This window comes from Phacochoerus africanus, chromosome 14, assembly GCF_016906955.1.
Source record: "Phacochoerus africanus isolate WHEZ1 chromosome 14, ROS_Pafr_v1, whole genome shotgun sequence".
NCBI classification, from domain to species: domain Eukaryota; kingdom Metazoa; phylum Chordata; class Mammalia; order Artiodactyla; family Suidae; genus Phacochoerus; species Phacochoerus africanus.
The window spans coordinates 990,053-1,007,246 of record NC_062557.1 but is presented as its reverse complement, the minus strand read 5'-3'; the positions used below and the strand labels follow the sequence as shown (position 1 = coordinate 1,007,246).

The 17,194-nt window shown below is 61.7% G+C and overlaps 2 protein-coding genes across 7 annotated transcripts; both read right to left on the bottom strand.

The window, feature by feature from the left end:
* Positions 1-2,208: 2,208 nt before the first annotated feature.
* On the bottom strand, positions 2,209-7,137 carry PYCR1 (pyrroline-5-carboxylate reductase 1). 6 transcript variants are annotated; one of them, XM_047758303.1, is made up of 8 exons: positions 7,086-7,137; positions 5,978-6,100; positions 5,670-5,740; positions 4,765-4,944; positions 4,364-4,657; positions 4,116-4,208; positions 3,792-3,955; positions 2,209-3,049 (listed from the first exon to the last, which is right to left on the bottom strand). In XM_047758303.1, the coding sequence occupies exons 2-8, from the start codon at positions 6,042-6,044 to the stop codon at positions 2,884-2,886; spliced, it is 1,035 nt and encodes a 344-aa protein (XP_047614259.1). In that variant the 5' UTR covers positions 6,045-6,100; positions 7,086-7,137; the 3' UTR covers positions 2,209-2,883. The 6 variants fall into 6 exon arrangements, with proteins under 6 accessions (XP_047614259.1, XP_047614257.1, XP_047614261.1 ...); XM_047758301.1 differs by lacking the exon at positions 7,086-7,137 and adding an exon at positions 6,505-6,568; XM_047758305.1 differs by lacking the exon at positions 7,086-7,137 and adding an exon at positions 6,505-6,568 and having other exon boundaries at positions 4,364-4,585.
* A 2,277-nt stretch (positions 7,138-9,414) lies between these two features.
* MYADML2 (myeloid associated differentiation marker like 2) lies at positions 9,415-11,687 on the bottom strand. The gene has a single exon (XM_047758589.1). It carries the CDS (start codon positions 11,477-11,479, stop codon positions 10,556-10,558), a length of 924 nt encoding a protein of 307 aa, XP_047614545.1. The 5' UTR covers positions 11,480-11,687; the 3' UTR covers positions 9,415-10,555.
* Between the last annotated feature and the right edge of the window lie 5,507 nt (positions 11,688-17,194).

Sequence of the window (17,194 nt, the reverse complement as noted above, 5' to 3'; positions counted from 1 at the left end):
TTTTCTAGGGCCGCACCCGCAGCATATGGAGGTTCCCAGGCTAGGGGTCTAATGGGAGCTACAGCCACCAGCCTACGCCACGGCCACAGCAACATGGGATCCGAGCCGAGTCCGCAACCTACACCACAGCTCACAGCAATGCCAGATCCTTAACCCACGGAGCAAGGCCAGGGATCGAACCCCCGCAACCTCATGGTTCCTAGCCGGATTCGTTAACCACTGAGCCACAACGGGAACTCCCAAAAGGCCGATTTTTAAAGCATCAGTGACTCTGCTTCTTCTGCCTGAGAGGCTCGTGTTCTTGGGAAGCCATCTCCCCCCATCCTGCCCCCCCTCCTGGGGAAGATACTGCTGGGAGTCACCGACCCATTTGTTCTGGAGCCCGAGCCCAGCTTGCAGGGGCTGCAGGACGGGGACAGCCTGAACAGGAAGGGAATAGCAGAGAAGGGTGGGGCTAGGGCCCCAGCCAGGCAGGCAGAGGCCTAGGACTAGTTTCCAGTGGGGAAACTGGAGTGGCAGTTGGGTTAAGCCAAGGGAGCTGGCTCTTCCACCAGGGTCACTGGGTCCATGGGGCTGGGGCAGCAGGGTTCACTCCAGCCTCAGCCCCACCTGGCACAGGTCCAGGGCATGGCAGGTGGCAGAACTGGCAACCATGGGGGCCTCTGGAGGCCACCCTGCAGGAACGAGTGATGCGGTCTGGCCCCTTGCTTACTCTGCTGTGCCTTTTGCCATGTTTCCTTTCTCCCTTAGGCCTGGAAGGCTGCGTCCCTGTCCCGAGTGCTCCTCCGCCTACAGGCACTGAGCCTTGGCCCTGAGGGGCCCAGGGGAGGAAGTGGAGTTGAGACCCTGCAGTGCAGTTCTGGGAAAACCTCTGCCCAGGACACTGCTGGTCCCTCCCCTGCCTCTCTCAGGGGCACCTCTTCACCTGGGTGCCCCCAGCCCTGCTCCTCTGACATATTTGCCCCGCTGTATGTGTGTGTGTGTGTGTGTGTGTGAATCTCTGGAGGCAAGGGGTCTTGGGGTCTTTCCTTCCTGTTTCTGCTCCATAACTGTTGATCAGACATGGGCGCTCCTAGTCCCATAAAGGCTCCTGACCCTCTGCAGCTCTTCTGACCCTGTGGGCCTCCTGTGATGGTTCATTTTATTTGTCAACTCAGGAGCTCCCTTCATGGTGCAGCGGAAATGAGTCCGACTAGGATCCATGAGGTTGCAGGTTCGATCCCTGGTCTCGCTCAGTGGGTTAAGGATCAAGGTGTTGCCACGAGCTGTGGTGTTGGTCGCAGACACGGCTCAGGTCTGAGGTTGCCGTGGCTGTGGTGTAGGCCGGCAGCTGTAGCTCCAATTGGACCCCTAGCCTGGGAACCTCCATACGCTGCCGGTGTGGCCCTAAAAAGCGAAAAAAAAAAAAAAATGTCAACCCAACTGGACCATGTGGTGAGATGTTATTCTGTTCCTATGAGGGTATTTCTGCATGAGATGAACAGGTAAACTGGTGGACTTCAACCTTAGAACAGATTAACATTTGATCACTACAGCAGATTTGCCCTCCAGATGGGGGTGGGCCCCACCTGAGCAGCTGAAGGCCCAGAGAGAACAAAAGACCAACCCGCCACAGTGTAAGACACAACTCGCCATCAGTCTGCTTTCGGACAGACCTGCAACATCAGGTCTCCCTGCCTGGGGGCCTGTGAGTCGGAATGCTGGCTCACTCCAGATCTCCAGCCTGCCTGTGGGCCTCCACAGTCAATAAACCTTTCTCTTTTCCTATGATTCCTGTTTTACCTAAGTAAGGCATCTCCTACGGGTTGTTTCTCTGGAAAACCCTAAGCCGCCTCTCTTGGGGCTGCTTCCTCACCTGCCCTGGTCTTGCCTGGGTGAGCTGGGGAGATACCTGCCCCCACCAAGCCAGAAGGCACAGAGAGAGCTGCGGCTGGTGCCCCTCGCACAGCAGGGCCTGCCAAGCCCAGCCTACCCTGCCAACGTCACTAGAGATCATGCCTCTAACGACCAAGACACAAGGGGCAGCACCCTTCCCCAGAAACTCGCTCACCCTCTGCTCACTGGGAGACCCAGTCGACTGCCACCAGCCAGGCTGGCTGCCTCGAGATTAAGGCTCAGGGCCTGGGCGCTGCCCACCAGCCTGCCATGTTACACCAGACAGCATCGACCCTCAGGCACAGATGGTGGCAGAGTCAGAAGCCGGGGCGCTGCAGCTGGAAACCAATTTATTTAGCCTAAAAAGTCAGAGGCAGAAGTGACTGTGTCCGTGGGTCAGGTCAGGACTGGGAGACGATGGGCCGAGGGTGTTGGGGCCTCAGCAGTTCAGCCACATCAGGAGCCCTTTCCTCAAATGTCAAGCTGGCCAAGAGCCGTGGTCCCTCCTGCAAGATGCCAGGGAGCCCCTGGTCCTCCACGCGCAGAGAAGGGAGTTACGGGTGGACAGTGGAGTCAGGGCAGGGGTGCGCCTGGACTCCCTCCTTGGCTGGGTGTTGGGGGGGACCTTGATCTTTGTACCTAGGACCTTGACTGAGCTTTGCACCCAAGCCCGAGCCAGCTGACAGTGGGGAGTGAGCCTCCCACCAGCCTCCTGGGCTCTGGAGGAGGGGGGTCCTGACTCGGACAAGGGGAGAGGAAGCCGGAGGCTGAGGTCAGAGACTCCTTCCTTGTTTGGGGCCAGGACACACCCAGGGGCCGTGGAAGTTCCCACTGGGAAGCGACGTGTCCCTTCCTTGGCCATGACCCCCCGACCCGAGTGGACCAGAGTCCTGGGCAGAGGAGCCCCCCTGAGGCACCATGTGAGGCTTGGGGCTGGCCGTTCTCAGCGCAGGAGCTCCAGACCCAGGAGGGGAAGGCAGAGAGCAGTGGGTGGGCAGGTTGGGAACCTCAGTCGCTCTTGCCCGCCGGGGCCAGGCTGCGGGGGAGCAGCTTGGAATGGCCAGGAGGGGCCCCGGAGGCCCCAGCAGGAGAGTCCAGCTTCACCTTGTCCAGAATGGTCTTCTTGATGGCTGCTGGGGAGACCTCCTCCTGGTCAGCCACGGACTGCAGCTCGCTGCGAGGACAACAAGGAGGGCTAGTTCAGGGCCCTGAGGTCCCAGAGGGAAGCGGGAGGCAACCCACAGCTCCGGCACCTGCCAGCTCAGGTGCTGCTGTGGTGCCCCTCCCGCCTCAGGGCCTCTGCCCCTGCCAGCTCCCCCCACCCTGACAGCTGTTCGGCTGCGGCCCGCCTCATCCGAGTCAGCTCAGAGTCACCAGGTCTCCCAGCAGGGCCCCTCACAGCCCTCGTGTGTGTCACCTGCAGGCTGGTGCCAGGAGGGCAGTCCCAGCTCCACTGCCATGCAGGGCATCAGGGAAGCCTGGGTGCTTGGACGGCCCATCCTGTGGCATTTGGTACCGTGACTCTGGGCCAAGACGCCACGCTGCTCGTGCGCCCTACTCTCGGGACTCCCTCGAGCTCGCCTCGGTGGCGCACCGAGATGCGTCCCAGCTGTCACACTCTCGGTCTCTCCGGCAAGGCCGAGACGAAGCTGTCGCCGTCAGAGACAGACAGCCCCCTGGATGATCACCCTGCCCTGAAAACCACCAACGGTGAATCACATGCAGAGCACAGCCCGGCCCCAGAGGGCAGCCCCTCCTCGCAGGACGGGAGAATGACCAGGGTGCAGAGGGAAGCTGAACACGGTAACCCGGGCACCTCAGGGCTCCCTGTGCCCTGCCCGCTGCCAGGCCAGAGCACGACAAACTGCTGAGAGGATGACTGGGCGGGGCGGGGGGGGGGGGTGCGGGGGGCCCACCGTGTGCGGATGCAGGAGGCCTCCACCGCATTGATGAGCAAGGACCGGAAGCCCCCGCTCTCCAGCACATGCAGGGCGTGGATGGTGGCCCCGCCTGGAGAGCAGACGTTGTCCTTGAGCTGGCCGGGGTGCTGCTCGGAGTCCAGGAGCATCTTGGCAGCCCCCTGAAGCCAGAGAGGGAAGCTGAAAGCTGTGAGGGCAATGCTCCCGCACCCCCGCCTCGCTGCGCACCAGCCCCCCACCCCCACCCCACCCCCCGGGCAGCGGCCATGGTCCTGGCAAGGACTGGTCCCCACCCAGCGGAGGGTCAGGAAAAACACTGACCAGCAGAGCCTGGGCCCCGAGGCGGACGGCCAGGCGTCTCGGAAGCCCCATCTTCACGCCGCCGTCAGCCAGCGCATCCAGGGCTGTGAAGGCCTGTGGAGAGAGCGACCAGGCTGCTGCCCCAGGCCCTGTCTCCTTTCGCCCAGCAGCCGCCCACGGTGGCCCAGCGGGCGGAAGAGGGTGGAAGGTGGGCAGAGGTGCCCCGAGGCCGAGACCCGTCTGCAGACCCCGCCCCTCCCGGTCCTCACGTAAGCCGGGCCGCTGCCGCTGAGTCCCGTGACCGCGTCAATCAGGTCCTCCTCCACCTCCGTGCAGAAGCCCACGCTGCCCATGAGCTGCTCCAGGAGCCTGCCGTCCTCCACCTGGGCGTGGGTGCCCGTGGCGTACACGGTGGCTCCTTGCCGCACCACGACCGGCGTGTTGGTCATGCAGCGGATGACCTTGGGCGCCGGCTGGAACGCTGTCAGCTTCTGGAGGAGAAACCGGCGGCGTGCCCATCCCGGCCCTGCGCTCGCCCTGAGCTGCGGTTCCCTGAGTTCTCGCTGATGGAGAACCGGAGTGTGGAGCGGGCCACGGCTCCTGAGCCCTGGGCAGGGCCCGCCTCCACCCCAGCTCCGCATCCCCCGGAGCCCCGACCCGCAACACCCACCTTCTCGATGGAGCTGATGGTGACGCCGGCTGCGCAGGACACCACGATGTGCCGGGCCTCGATGTCCGGGGCAATCTCATCCAGGATGAAGGGGATGATGTGGGGCTTCACAGCCAGGAAGAGCACGTCGCTGTGCTGCACGGTCTCCTTGTTGTGGGGTGTCAGGTTCACCCCCATCTTCTGCAGGGAGCACCGAGGCAGCTCAGCTTGCCCTCGTGGCTAACTGGCCCCCTTAGTTGCCCCGGCCCCGCCCAGGGCCCAGAGCCCCTCATGTAGAAGAGCACAGAGGATGCCGGGAATGAGGGCATGGCAGGGCTGGTGGCTCAGGCCTGGGGCTCGGACAGTTTCTAAGTACCCGTCCCTCCCAAAAGTAAAGCAGGCACCCTGCTCTGGAAAATGTCCCTTCTGCAGACAGAGAAGGGGACCTGCAGCCGTGCCACTGTCCTGGCCCATCTCACCAAGGGCGGCAGCCCCAGACCCCTGCCCTCCAGGTGTGAGCTCAGGGGTCACTGCTGTGGGCAGTGGTCTCGAGCTGGAAGCGAAGAGGCTCTATTCAGCCCCCAGGCCTATCTCTCCTGGCCCCAGTGTGGCCCCCTGTGGTGGCCCCACCTGGGGAAGGCTATTGCTGACCAGCACCCTCTCGGCACCAGCCTCTCACGTGTCAGCCGGGGCCCGAGAGCTGAGGGAGGGGAGCCGTCTGCAGCCCAGAAAGCAGGGTGTCTGAACTGCTCCAGCCCAGGGACCCTCTTCTTGCTGGGGTGGGAACTGTGGCATGGTGCCCCTACCCCCACCCCAGGCCTCGACTCTGGGCCCTCCAGGGTCAAGGCCTTCACACGCCAGCCTGTGGATACATTAACTGACCACTGCAGGGACAGCTGCCTGGTCACCCGCCACCCTGCACGTACCCTGAGAGCAGAGACGGTGGCCAGGTCCATGTCTGGGGAGCTGGCCATGATCTTGTGGGCGGCCAGGACGCCTGCAGGAAACAGTCCTTCCCTCAAGGCCAGTCCTGGCGTCCCTCGCCGACGCTCCCAGTGAGGAGAGCAGAAATCCCACCGCCCAGGCTAACACAGCAAAGCTCAGCTTTACTCCAAACCTTCCCCGACTACCCTTCCCACAGGGCTCAAATGAGACATGGTATCCACCCCCCATCTTCGTCCCCTAGCCTGGGGACAGGTAACTGGCCCAGCCCCTTCCTGGCCTCAGCGCCTACCTGCTGCTGTGAAGCCCTTGGCCAGGGCAAAGGCCAACTGGCCAGCCCCGATGAAGCCCACGCTCATGCTGTCTGGAGGCCTGGGCCCACTGCCGTCACAGCTGGCACCGGCTCTGGGAACAGCTGCGGGACAGACGAAGGGACAGGATCCAGCGCAAAAAATTAGGCGGGCAGTGCCAAGCTTGGCCACTCCACCCCCGACCGAACCCCCCCCCCCCCCCGCCAGTCCCAGCTGGTCCAACGCTCCCCAGCTCCGGTGCCCCCGCCCACTGCGGCGACCCGACCTGCTCCGGAGAGTCTCACACATGAGCCAGAGAGGGGCGCGCCCGCCTCCGGAAGGGGTCGGGGAGCGGCCGTGCCGGAGACCAGCCGCCAGCGCCCGGATGCCCCCACGCCCCCCAGCTCCGAGACCCTCCACGCCTGAGCCGAGAGCGCAGACGCGTATTTCCCTCTGCCCCGAAACACCACCGCCCGCCCGAGCCTGACCCCGACCCTGACCCCCAGCCTGGGTACCCGCAGCAAGTTACCCCGCGGGTCTCCCCCAATTCACAGCACCGCGCCCGCCACGCGGCACCCAGCCCCGGAGACCCCGCCCCCGCCGCCCCAGCCAATCCGCTGTGCGGCCGCCCTGGCGCCGGCCAATCCCGGGGCACGGGAGGCACAGAGGGGCAGTTGCATCATCCGCACGCCCCCGCCCCCGCCCCCACCAGCGGGGCCCTGGTCCGCCCAGCGCTCTCCAATCTGCACCGCCTCCGAACCCCGCCTGCCGGAACCTGGGCCCCGAATCCGCATCGCCTCGGAACCGCCCCCCATCCCCCCACCCGCCCGCACCCGGATCCCTCGGATCCCTCGGGACCTGTGCCCGGACGTCTGTGTCCGCAGACCCCCTCCCACCCGACCTCCCCCCTCTGGACCGCTGCTCCCGGAGCCCCCTCTCCCCTCGAGCCCCTGCTGTCAGAGTCGCGCCCCCGGGACCGAACCGGCCTGAGGACGCTGGAGGAGGGGCGCCAGCTGTGGGCTGGGGGTCCCCCTAACCCGGGTCTTGTCGTTGGACTCTGGCGTCCCTGACCGCGTGGCCCTCCCTGGCTGCGAATCTAGATGTTACTACCTTAACCTTCGCGTTTGGAGTCGTCCAACTATACAGCATTTTCCCTCTCTTTCCCTCTGAGTCTCTAGCTCTCTCTCTCTTTTTCTTTAGAGTGGCACCCGTGGCATATGGAAGTTCCCAGGCTAGAGGTGGAATGGGAGCTGGCGCTGCTGTCCCATGCCACCGCAATGCCAGATCCGAGCCAGACCTGTGACCTACACCACAGCTCTGGGCAGCTCGAGGTCCTTAACCTGCTGAACGAGGCCAGGGATCAAACCCAATCCATGACAGGTTGCTAACAAACTGAGACACTACTCCTCTTTCTGTCTTGTATTGCATTTTTTTTATCGATTTCTTGCTTTTTTTTCTTTTAAAAAAAAAAAAAAAACAGGAGGGGGAGATTGAAAATAATTTACCAAGTCAAAACGTTTAAGATATACCACTATTTTGATATTGTATTTTTGTCACTTAACATTTTGTTATTGCAGGAGTTCCCGTTGTGGCTCCGTGGTTAATGAACCCAACTAGTATCCATGAGGACAAGGATTCGATCCCTGGCCCCACTCAGTGGGTTAAGGATCCGGTGTTGCCGTGAGCTGTGGTGTAGGTCGCAGATGTGGCTCGCATCCCAAGTAGGCAGGAGGCTACAGCTCCGATTTGACCCCTAACCTGGGAACCTCCATATGCTGTGGATGCAGCCCTAAAAAAGACAAAAGCCAAAAAAATTGGTTTTGGAGGTTTGGAAAACTGGAGAGAGTGCCCAGGGCGTCTCAGAATCTCAAAACTCCAAGGCACCTGGGACTGAAAATGAGCTTCCTGGGGTCTGGATGCTGCCTTCCCACCAGGACATTCTGCTCTGCGAGGCTCTTCTTGCAGATGCCCTTTGCAAGCTGCATGAACCTGGTGTCACAGGCCTGTTGGCATCATGTGACTCCCCCTCCTCAAACAGGCTCGTGGGGGAGGGGGGGTCGACTAGTAGGTAAGGTTATCATCCCATACTGTCCCCCTGTCCCCACGGAGCAGCCAGGTCTCCTGACAATGTATCTGCAGGGCCCTTGGAATTTTTCGGCCCTGAGCTTTGGGGGCTCATCTGAGCTGAGTCTGGTTGGTCTGGGGTCCCAGGCAGGCAGGGGCAGAGTTAGGAACAAGGCGAGAAGCCATTGTCATTAGCAACCCATCCCCCACCGAGGGAGGGGCGAGCTGTTTTATTTTTTCTGTTCTCTGTCCCTGCAGTGACAAGCTGTTCGAAATGTGATTTCCGTGTTTCTTGGATGTTGGTGAGTTCTCCTTGGCACAGCGAGGACCGCAGACACCACCAGAGCACTGCACGGTGAGCTCGTGTCCCTGGCAGATTTCCAGGCTCCGGCCTGTGCTGGTGGTGGCCTGGCATCCTCTCCCGCTGAGCAAGGCATTGTTGGGAGGTCCGGTCCGAAGTGGACCGCTCGGGGAAGGGCTCAGACTCAAACCCACAGACCCAAACCCGGCGTGTTGGCTGGCTGTGTAATCAGAGGCCAGAGCCCTCCTTTCAAAAGTGCTGTTTCTCAAGTGATAAGAACAAATAACTGTGTCCTCCCCATTAGAGTCCTCCGGTCCAGGGACAACGCCCCAGGGCCCCCAGAGGACAGAGGACATCTGCCCTGCTCATCTTGAGCCCTGGAACCCGTCCCCTCCTCTGTGCCCCCTTAGAACCTTTGGCACTTAGGGTGGGTGGAGCTCTGGGGGGCAGGAGTCCGCAGGACAGTGAGGAAATTGGGGAGTTGGTGACAGATAACTCGTTTTAGAAGTTTGGTTGGAAAAGGAAGACGGGCCTCCCTATGGGCTGGGAAGGGTGTGGTCCATGTGCCTCCTCGTCACCAGGTAGCACACCTCCAACCCCTACCCTCCCTCAGCCAGGAAGCCCTCAGGACATCTCAGGCCACAGCAACTCCTGCCCCCTCTGGAATCTGGCCTCTCCAGGTAAAGGCCCCCTGTGCGTGTGCCCTCCCCGTCCGGCCGGTAGGTCGCTTCTCTCGCACTCAGCATGGCACCCACACAAGGAGCTCTCAGGCCCGTGCCTAAAAGCTGCCTGGGTCTGCTGCCCACTGCCATGCCTGGGCCCCTCGAGACCGCGGTGGTGGCGTCAGCGCAGAGAGCTCCCTGCTGTCACCCACCCAGAGAGAGGACACTACCGGGCCCTTTCTTGGGAGGCTGCCCTCACCACCAGAGAACCCCAGACCCCCACGGCTGCCTCCCTCCTCCTCCCCAGACCCAGTCCTGGACCCTCTCTGGGACCACCCTTAGAAGATGGCCCTGGGGGTACAGGTGGCCAGTGCCCCGTTTCACGACCACCCCCTCAGCAGAAAGGGCTTGGTGCCAGTCAAGCATTGGTGTTTATTTCCTGCTCAAGGCCATGGGCCGCTCTATGCGCTGAGTGACTGCTGTGCTTGGGTAGTGGATGGGCTGCTCTGGGCTGGCCCAGTCTGGGCTCTTGAGTGGGAGAAGCAGGCTGGAGTGTGGAGGGCAAGGGTACCAGCAGGCCCTGGGGGTCAGCGGCTGGACGAATGGCTACGAGCGGAGGTCGGGGTCCTGTGAGCATCAAGGAGATGCCTGGTGCCCAGGCTTCGTGTCCCAGTGGTTGCCCCAGGCGGGTCCTCTCCTGGGCCAGACCCTGGGGCCCACGGTAGGCACTGCGGAAGCTGCTGCATGGAGCCAGAGCAGGGGGAGCCCAGTGGTGGCTCCCTGCCGGGGGCGGGGGGGGTCCCCAGCTTCTCCTCGACCTGCTATGCTCTTAGAGGTACTGCTGGCTCCGGCTTGTTGAGGCTGCCTGTGCAGCCACACCAGAGTCCTTGCTCGGCTTCCAGGACTGTGGCCATTCAGAGGCGGACGAATTGGAGTCCCGATTTCTGGTTCCTTCTTCTTGAGCTGGCACAGGTGCCCCAGCAGGGCCCTGCTTGGGTAGCCATCCTTCCAGGGTTCCAGGAACTGCCCCCTCGAGGCCGGAGGCAGCGCCGGCTCCGGCCCTCTCCTGGGTTCCCCTCCGACCCCTTCCCTTCCAATGGTACTTAGTCGCTCAGCCCGGCGTGGGCTCCAGATGCTGACGGTCACGTGGGGCCGACTCCCTAATCTGAGTCCCGGGGCCCCATCTGCGAAGTGGGTCACAACAGCGCCTGCTCCAAAGGCTTCTCGTGTGTGGCTGTGACCAGTGTGGAGGCGGGGAGGGCCAGCGGAGGGAGAGAGAGACAGAGACAGAGAGAACAAGAACAGAGCGATGGACACAGAGGGACCGGGGGTGCGGAGCTGCCTGGCAGAGGCTTCTCCCCCGAGACCTGTTCAGGGCCTCTGCCCCTCTGCCCCTCGGCCCCTCCCTGAGCCCACCTGCTGAGCGCTGCCAGAAGCCCTGGCTCTCCTGGCGGCCTCCCTCCTGCAGGTCCCGGGGTCCTGGGTTCGCCTGGGTCCCCTTGGGGTGTCTGAGCCCCTGGAGAGCAGAGGCGGGTGGGCCGCTGCCCGGCAGGCTACGAGCTTGGCACGAAGCGTATCCTCTGGGAGTAGGCCAGGTCGGCGACATAGAGGAGCAGGTTGACGTAGGTGAAGGTGGCCACCACCAGCTGGCTGTCCCAGGGACAGCTGCCTCTCGGGCAGTTGGGGGGCCGCCCGGGCTCACCGTACTTGGGGTCGAAACAGAAGACGGGCCAGATCACGGCGGCGCTGAGGTAGAGGAGCACGGCCAGAAAGGTGTACACGACCACCACGCGGTCGAAGGGGCAGCCCAGCGCCCCCGTGTGGCCCAGGACGCTCAGGGCCACCACGGCCACCGTGGCCAGGAAGCACAGGCTGTAGACGGCCACGCACCACTGGGTGGCCACATAGCGCCCGTAACGGCTGTCGTGGACCAGCGCCCCAAATATGATGCAGGCCACAAAGGCCTGGACGATCTTGAGAAGCCCCGACACTGTGGCCATGTAGCTGGCCACCTGGCCGGGCCGGGCCCGGGTCAAGGCCACCTCTGCGGCGTAGGCCAGGAAGAGGAGCCCGGCGAAGATGCTGGCTGCCAGGCGGAAGTCCCTGGCCATGCAGCCCGCGGGATCGGGTGGGCATTCCAGCCGGGTGAAGTACAGCGGGTAGATGACCGCGGCCGTGGCGGACAGCAGCGTGGCCAGCATGGCGAAGGCTGCCGTGAAGTTTCCCCAGGACAGGCGCAGGCAGCTGTGCAGCCGCGTGAACTCACAGGCCACCACCAGGACCGAGAGTGCGAAGCAGAAACCCCAGGCAGCCATGCAGAAGGTGCCCTGGACGCCCGCGAAGCCGCCCCGGTGGGCCACCAGGCTGAAGGTGGTGCAGCCAAACGCCAGCTGCAGCACGCGGGCCGTGCCCACCGGGGATGTCACGGCGCCCAGGTGCAGGTACCCGCCCCCGGGGGGCTCCATGGTGCTGCCCATGTGGCCAGCAGCGTCCTGCCTCACACGGTGCCTGGCGGCCCGGGGTCTCACCCCTTTGTCGCCTGCGGCAGCAGCGAGTACCGGCAGCCTGCAGTGGCGGTGACGCCGCCAGTGACATTGCAGCGGAGCTGCCTCTCCGCTGCTTCTGTGGGGAGGGCAGAGGCCCCCCCCAGCACTATAAATAGGTGACCGTGATCAGAGCCCCGGAATAGCAGCCTCTGTGCCTGTCCCCATGCTGGAAGGACATCTGACCCCTGCGGTCCCACACGGCCCCCCCCCCCCGCCGGGGCCAGGACCATTAACCCCTTGGCTGCTGGCACCACCCCACCTCGGAAGCACCTGCATCTGTCGGTCAGTTGACTCCACCAGCTGGGGCCGCTGCGGGGGAGGGGGAGGGAGCCGAGCGGAGCGGAGAGCCCCTGGCTCCCCCACCCCCCCACCCCGCCCGCCTGCCCGAGCAGCCCGGGCAGCCCGGGCAGCCCAGCCGGGGGCAGCCTGGGGGGGAGGGGCTACTTTGAAGAGGCTCTTGGAGGCCGGGGAGGAGCGGGGGAGGGGGTCTGCCTTGGCATCCTTCCAGAAGGTGGCTTGGTTCAGAGCTGGCTTGGTTTCAGGACCTCACTGCCACCACCCCTGGGCCCACACGCAGCTGATTCCCGGGCAGTGCTGGGGGAGACCCTGCCCCACTCCCACAGGGGCCCCCCTCATTCTTCTCCCAGCCCCCAGCCTGCCCTGGGGGGGTGAGATTGAGTTATTATTTGGGGGACCATAACGGCGCTCTGCTTGTCCCTCCCAGACATGCAAAACACCTGGGGAAAGAAAACCTCCCATTTTTAGGCTCAAATATTAAAAATATATGAAATGTTGGAGTGCCCGTCGTGGCGCAGCGGAAACGAATCCGACTAGGAACCATGAGGATGCGGGTTCAATCCCTGGCCTTGCTGCGTGGGTTAAGGATCCTGCATTGCCGTGAGCTGTGGTGTAGGTCGCAGACACGGCTCGGATCCCACGTTGCTGTGGCTGTGGTGTAGGGGTCCAATTGGAACCTCCATATGCCGCCAGTGCGGCCCTAAAAAGACAAAAGACAAAAAAAAAAGAAAAAAAACGTTTTGAAAATGAAAAGACATTTTTCTGACTGTAAAGGGAGCCCACGCTCAGGCCCAATCGGTACGGGAGAAGGTAGAGACATTGCCTGTAATTAATTTACTTGTAACTCTACCCCCTGGATTCAACCACTATAACCCTCTCGTGGATACAGTCAGTCTTCCGCGCCCACGGGTTCCTCATCCGTGGATTTGACCAACCTTCAGATCAAAAACATTCAGGGAAAAATTTCCACAAAGCTCCAAAAGGCAAAACTTGAATTTGCTGTGAGCCAGCATCTATTCACACAGCATTGACGCTCTCAGGTAGTCTAAGTCATCTGGAGGTTTTTTTAAATTTTTATTTTTATCTTTATATATTTTTATTTTTTGGTCTTTTTTTAGGGCTCCTCCCGTGGCATATGGAGGTTCCTAGGCTAGGGGTCCAATCGGAGCTGCAGCCACCGGTCTATACCACAGCTCACGGCAACGCCGGATCCTTCACCCACTGAGCAAGGCCTGGGATCGAACTCGCATCCTCATGGATGCTCGTCGGGTTCGCTAGCCACTGAGCCACAACGGGAACTCCCATCTGGAGATTGCAGGGCTGTGGGAGGAGGTGTTTAGGTTACCTGCAAGCACTATGCCATCTTGTACAAAGGCCTTGGGCACCGGTGGATTCCGGTGTCCTGGGCGGGTCCTGGAACCAGTCCCCTCTGACGCTGAGGGGCAGCTGTGCGTGCAGCCGCACCCGATTTCCCCCCAACTTTCCACTTAGAAAAACTTCACATTTACAGAAGAGCTGCAGGATAGCACGACGAATGCTCACAGCTCTTTCACAGATTCAAGAATTATTAACATTTTGCTCTGCGCACCATCTCTCCTCCTCCGTCAGTAGTTAGTGATGACAGGAGTTCCCCGATGGCACAGTAGGTCAAGGATCAGGCATTGCCACTGCAGTGGGTCAGGTCACTTGCCTGGGATCTTCCACATGCCGCGGGTGTGGCCAAAAAGAGAAAAGGAAGTTAATCATAACATAAATTAGTTCTGGAGATGTGACAGTTGTCCCCAAGATGCTTCCGCAGGCACGTCCTGGGGCAAGGCCGTCCCGGCAGAGCCTGAACGCAGCAACCGCACTTGGGAAACTGAAGAGGGACCATCTCATCCACAGGCCTTCAGCCCCCCCACCTGCTGCCAAAATACACGATGGCATTTTTTCTTTTCTTTTTTCTTTAAGAGCCACACCTGCAGCATATGGAAGTTCCCAGGCCAGGCGTCTATTCAGAGCTACAGCTGCTGGCCTACACCCCAGCCACGGCCATACCCGATCCGAGCCGCACCTGTGGCCTACACCACAGCTCACAGCAACGGCGGATCCTTAGCCCACAGAGCAAGGCCAGGGACTGAACCCACAACCTCATGAACACTAGTCGGGTTCATAACCCTCTGAGCCACAACAGGAACTCCACTGTAGCATTTTGATTTTTTTTTTTTGGTTTTTTTTTTGTTTGTTTTTAGGGCCACAGCCGTGGCACATGGAGGTCCCCAGGCTAGGGGTCGAATCAGAGCTATAGTAGCCACCGGCCTACACCACGGCCGCAGCATGCGGGATCTGAGCCATAACTGCGAACTACACCGTGACTCACAGCAACGCCAGATCCCCGATCCACTGAGCGAGGCCAGGGATTGAACCCTCATCCTCATGGATGCTAGTCCTGTTCATTACCGTGAGCCACGATGGGAACTCTGTGTTTTGAATTTTTGCACGAGGATCCGATGGGAGTTACTTGGGCGTCGCACTTGGGCTCTCACGGCTCTCATTCCCCTTTGTTCTGCAGGGGCCTCTGCTTTTTTACATTTCATAACACAGATGTTTTCGAAGCCAGCAGGCTTATAGGTGGTCTCTCACTATGTATGGTCTGTCTCCTCATGGTTAGATCCTGGCCAAAAGCCCTGGGCAGGAAAAGCTCAGGGGAGATGTCACCCTTCAGAAGAATCGTGGTGGCCACGCGTCAGAAGTGAGATGTTTGGCCGGCGCGTTGGGGTGTTGTCCTCCTCTCTCTCGTCCCTGCAGTCCCCCAGGGGTCTTAGCATCTGCTGATGCTTCTTGTGGGCGGAGTTCTCCGGGAACCCACTCCCCCTGTAAAAGCTCCGCCCAAACGAGCCTTGCGTTTCCGGAGCAGGTGCTGCGCGTGAGTGCGGCGTTTGTGGAGTTCGGCTCTCCCACCCGGAGGGGGTGTCTGGACACTCCAGTGGAGAGGGAGCGGGCAGGACGGCCTACAGGGACCTTTCCCGGAGCCCCTTGGGAAGGAGCCCATGCCTCCGCCCTCCCGGCATCCTCAGCAGGTGCTCCTGACCCCGGGGACGCGCAGCCCCAGGCGTCACAGGTGCAGAGAAGCTGGTTTCGGTCCCGCCGCCTGGTGACCACAGCTGGAAGGAAGTCCTGCGCAGAGCAGACGCGTGCCAGCTTCAGTCTGAGCTCACAGCTCAGCAAATCCCCACAGGGAACACTCCCGTGGTCGCTGGGCACCCCCTCCCATGCCCTTGGCCTCTGCTTCCGTCCCCTCCACACCCCCCAAGCAAAGAGGTCCAGCTTGCAGCACCTGGAGCCGAGGGCTCTTTGGGGGGGGCGGTCCCCGGGTGCTCAGGGACTCAGCAGCCCCCCAGGCACTCTGTGGCAGGTGTGGGGAGCAAGGCAGGCATGTCCCGCAGAAGCTGGCTCCTTCCTCAACACCAGCCACTGCACGGCCCCTGCCTGCATCTGCTAGCAATGACGCCTGGAAATCAGGTGGCAAATGCTGGCAGAAACCAGGCATGACGATAAGACCATCCTGGGACGTCTGACCGGGCAGCTTCCCCCTGAGTGGGTGGGGAACCCGGGTGCCATGTGAGGGCCAGAGCCCATGACGTCTGGCAGCCCCTTGGGATGCCAACTGGCCCTTCGCTGGGCCCCACTCAAAGTCGACTCGGCCCTGTGGGGCCTGGAGGCCTACACTGGGGTCTGCCCAAGCAAGAGCTGTGGCTGGCGTGGCTGGCATGGGTGCCATGCTGGGGACAGGGGTCGGCACTTGGGCTGGCGGGGAGACCTCAGTGAGAGGGTCTCAAGCCTGACCTGGTCAAGCCCGACCCGGTACCAGCTGCTGGCCCTCTGGAAATCCACGTGAGAAACAGAAGCCGCTTGGCTTGAGTTGCCCTGCTGCCAGCAGCCACCTGGTCCCCACACTGGGCCGGCCTGGAACCCTCCCGGCAGCCACCTACCCTGGCTCAGCCCAGACTTGGTCCTCGGGGCCTTCCTGAGCCAGCTTTTCCAACCCCCCTGGAAAAAGCTGGGAGGTGCCCAGCGCCCCACCCCCAGTCTCTGGGTAAAGGTCTCCCAGCTCCACGCGACCAGGCCCCAGCTTCGGTGGAACGCAGTGGAAGAGGCAGAAGCGATAGCGGCGGGGGAGGGGGGCGGTCTGGGTCCTGCTGTTTCCCCCTTTCTCAGTTACTATCAGCTCCTTCTCTCTCTTTTTTTTTTTTTTGTCTTTTCGTCTTTGCTAGGGCTGCACTCACGGCATATGGAGGTTCCCAGGCCAGGGGTCGAATCAGAGCTGTAGCCACCGGCCTCCACCACAGCCACAGCAACGCGGGATCCGAGCTTCATCTGCAACCTACACTACAGCTCATGGCAACGTCGGATCCTTTCCCCACAGGTCGAGGTCAGGGATCGAACCCACAACCCCATGGTTCCTTGTCGGATTCGTTCACCAGTGCCCCACGACGGGAACTCCTACCATCAGCTCCTCCTGTATGAAATAAACAAGGTCCCCCCGTCCAGCATAGGGAACCACATTCGACGTCCTGTGATAAACCACAGCGGAGAAGAAAACGTGTGTATACGTATAACGGAGACACAGCAGACACCAGCGCCACGTCGAGGACCACACGCCGTCAGCTCCTCCTCTGAAAGCGGCCTTCAGAGTCTGAGGACAGCTCACACCGAAGTCCCCTCTGCGCTCGCCCAGGGGAGCCCCGAGTCCCCATTGCGCCGCGTGGAAGCTGGACCCGCGCCCCGACCCCGCCCCAGGCCCCGCGCCGGCTCCAGACACCAGCTCCCAGCCGCTCGCCGTCGCGCCGTTTGACGGCAGCATCGTCTGGGCTCGAGGTTCGCTAACCGGCCACCGTTACAGAAACTCAGGGATTCCAGATCGACAGCTTCTCCCAGAGTTTTAAGGGAATTTGATTGGAAACCAAATCCTGCAAGATCAGCGCAGGAAAGCAGGACACATCGTGCGAGGACCTTTCGGCCGCCCTGGAGTCCCCTTGCAGAAGGGCGGGGTGTCGAGGCAAGGGTGTGACCTGTGAAGAGGCTTGTTTGCTCCTGTAAGAGACGAAAGGACCGTGGACACACACGCCTCGGAGACGAGAACAGGCGGGGTAAGCCCCCAAGTCCCCCTGCTGTCACCTCCGAGGGGTGGGGTGGCAGTGTTTTTCCCAGTTCTCTAAAACAATAACTATTCCTAACTAGGGAAAAGACTGATTTTTAGAAGAGCTGTGGGAGTTCCCCTCACAGCTCAGCGATTACTGAATCTAACATCCATGAAGATGCAGGTTTGATCCCTGCCCTTGCTCAGTAGGTTAAGGATCCAGCATTGCC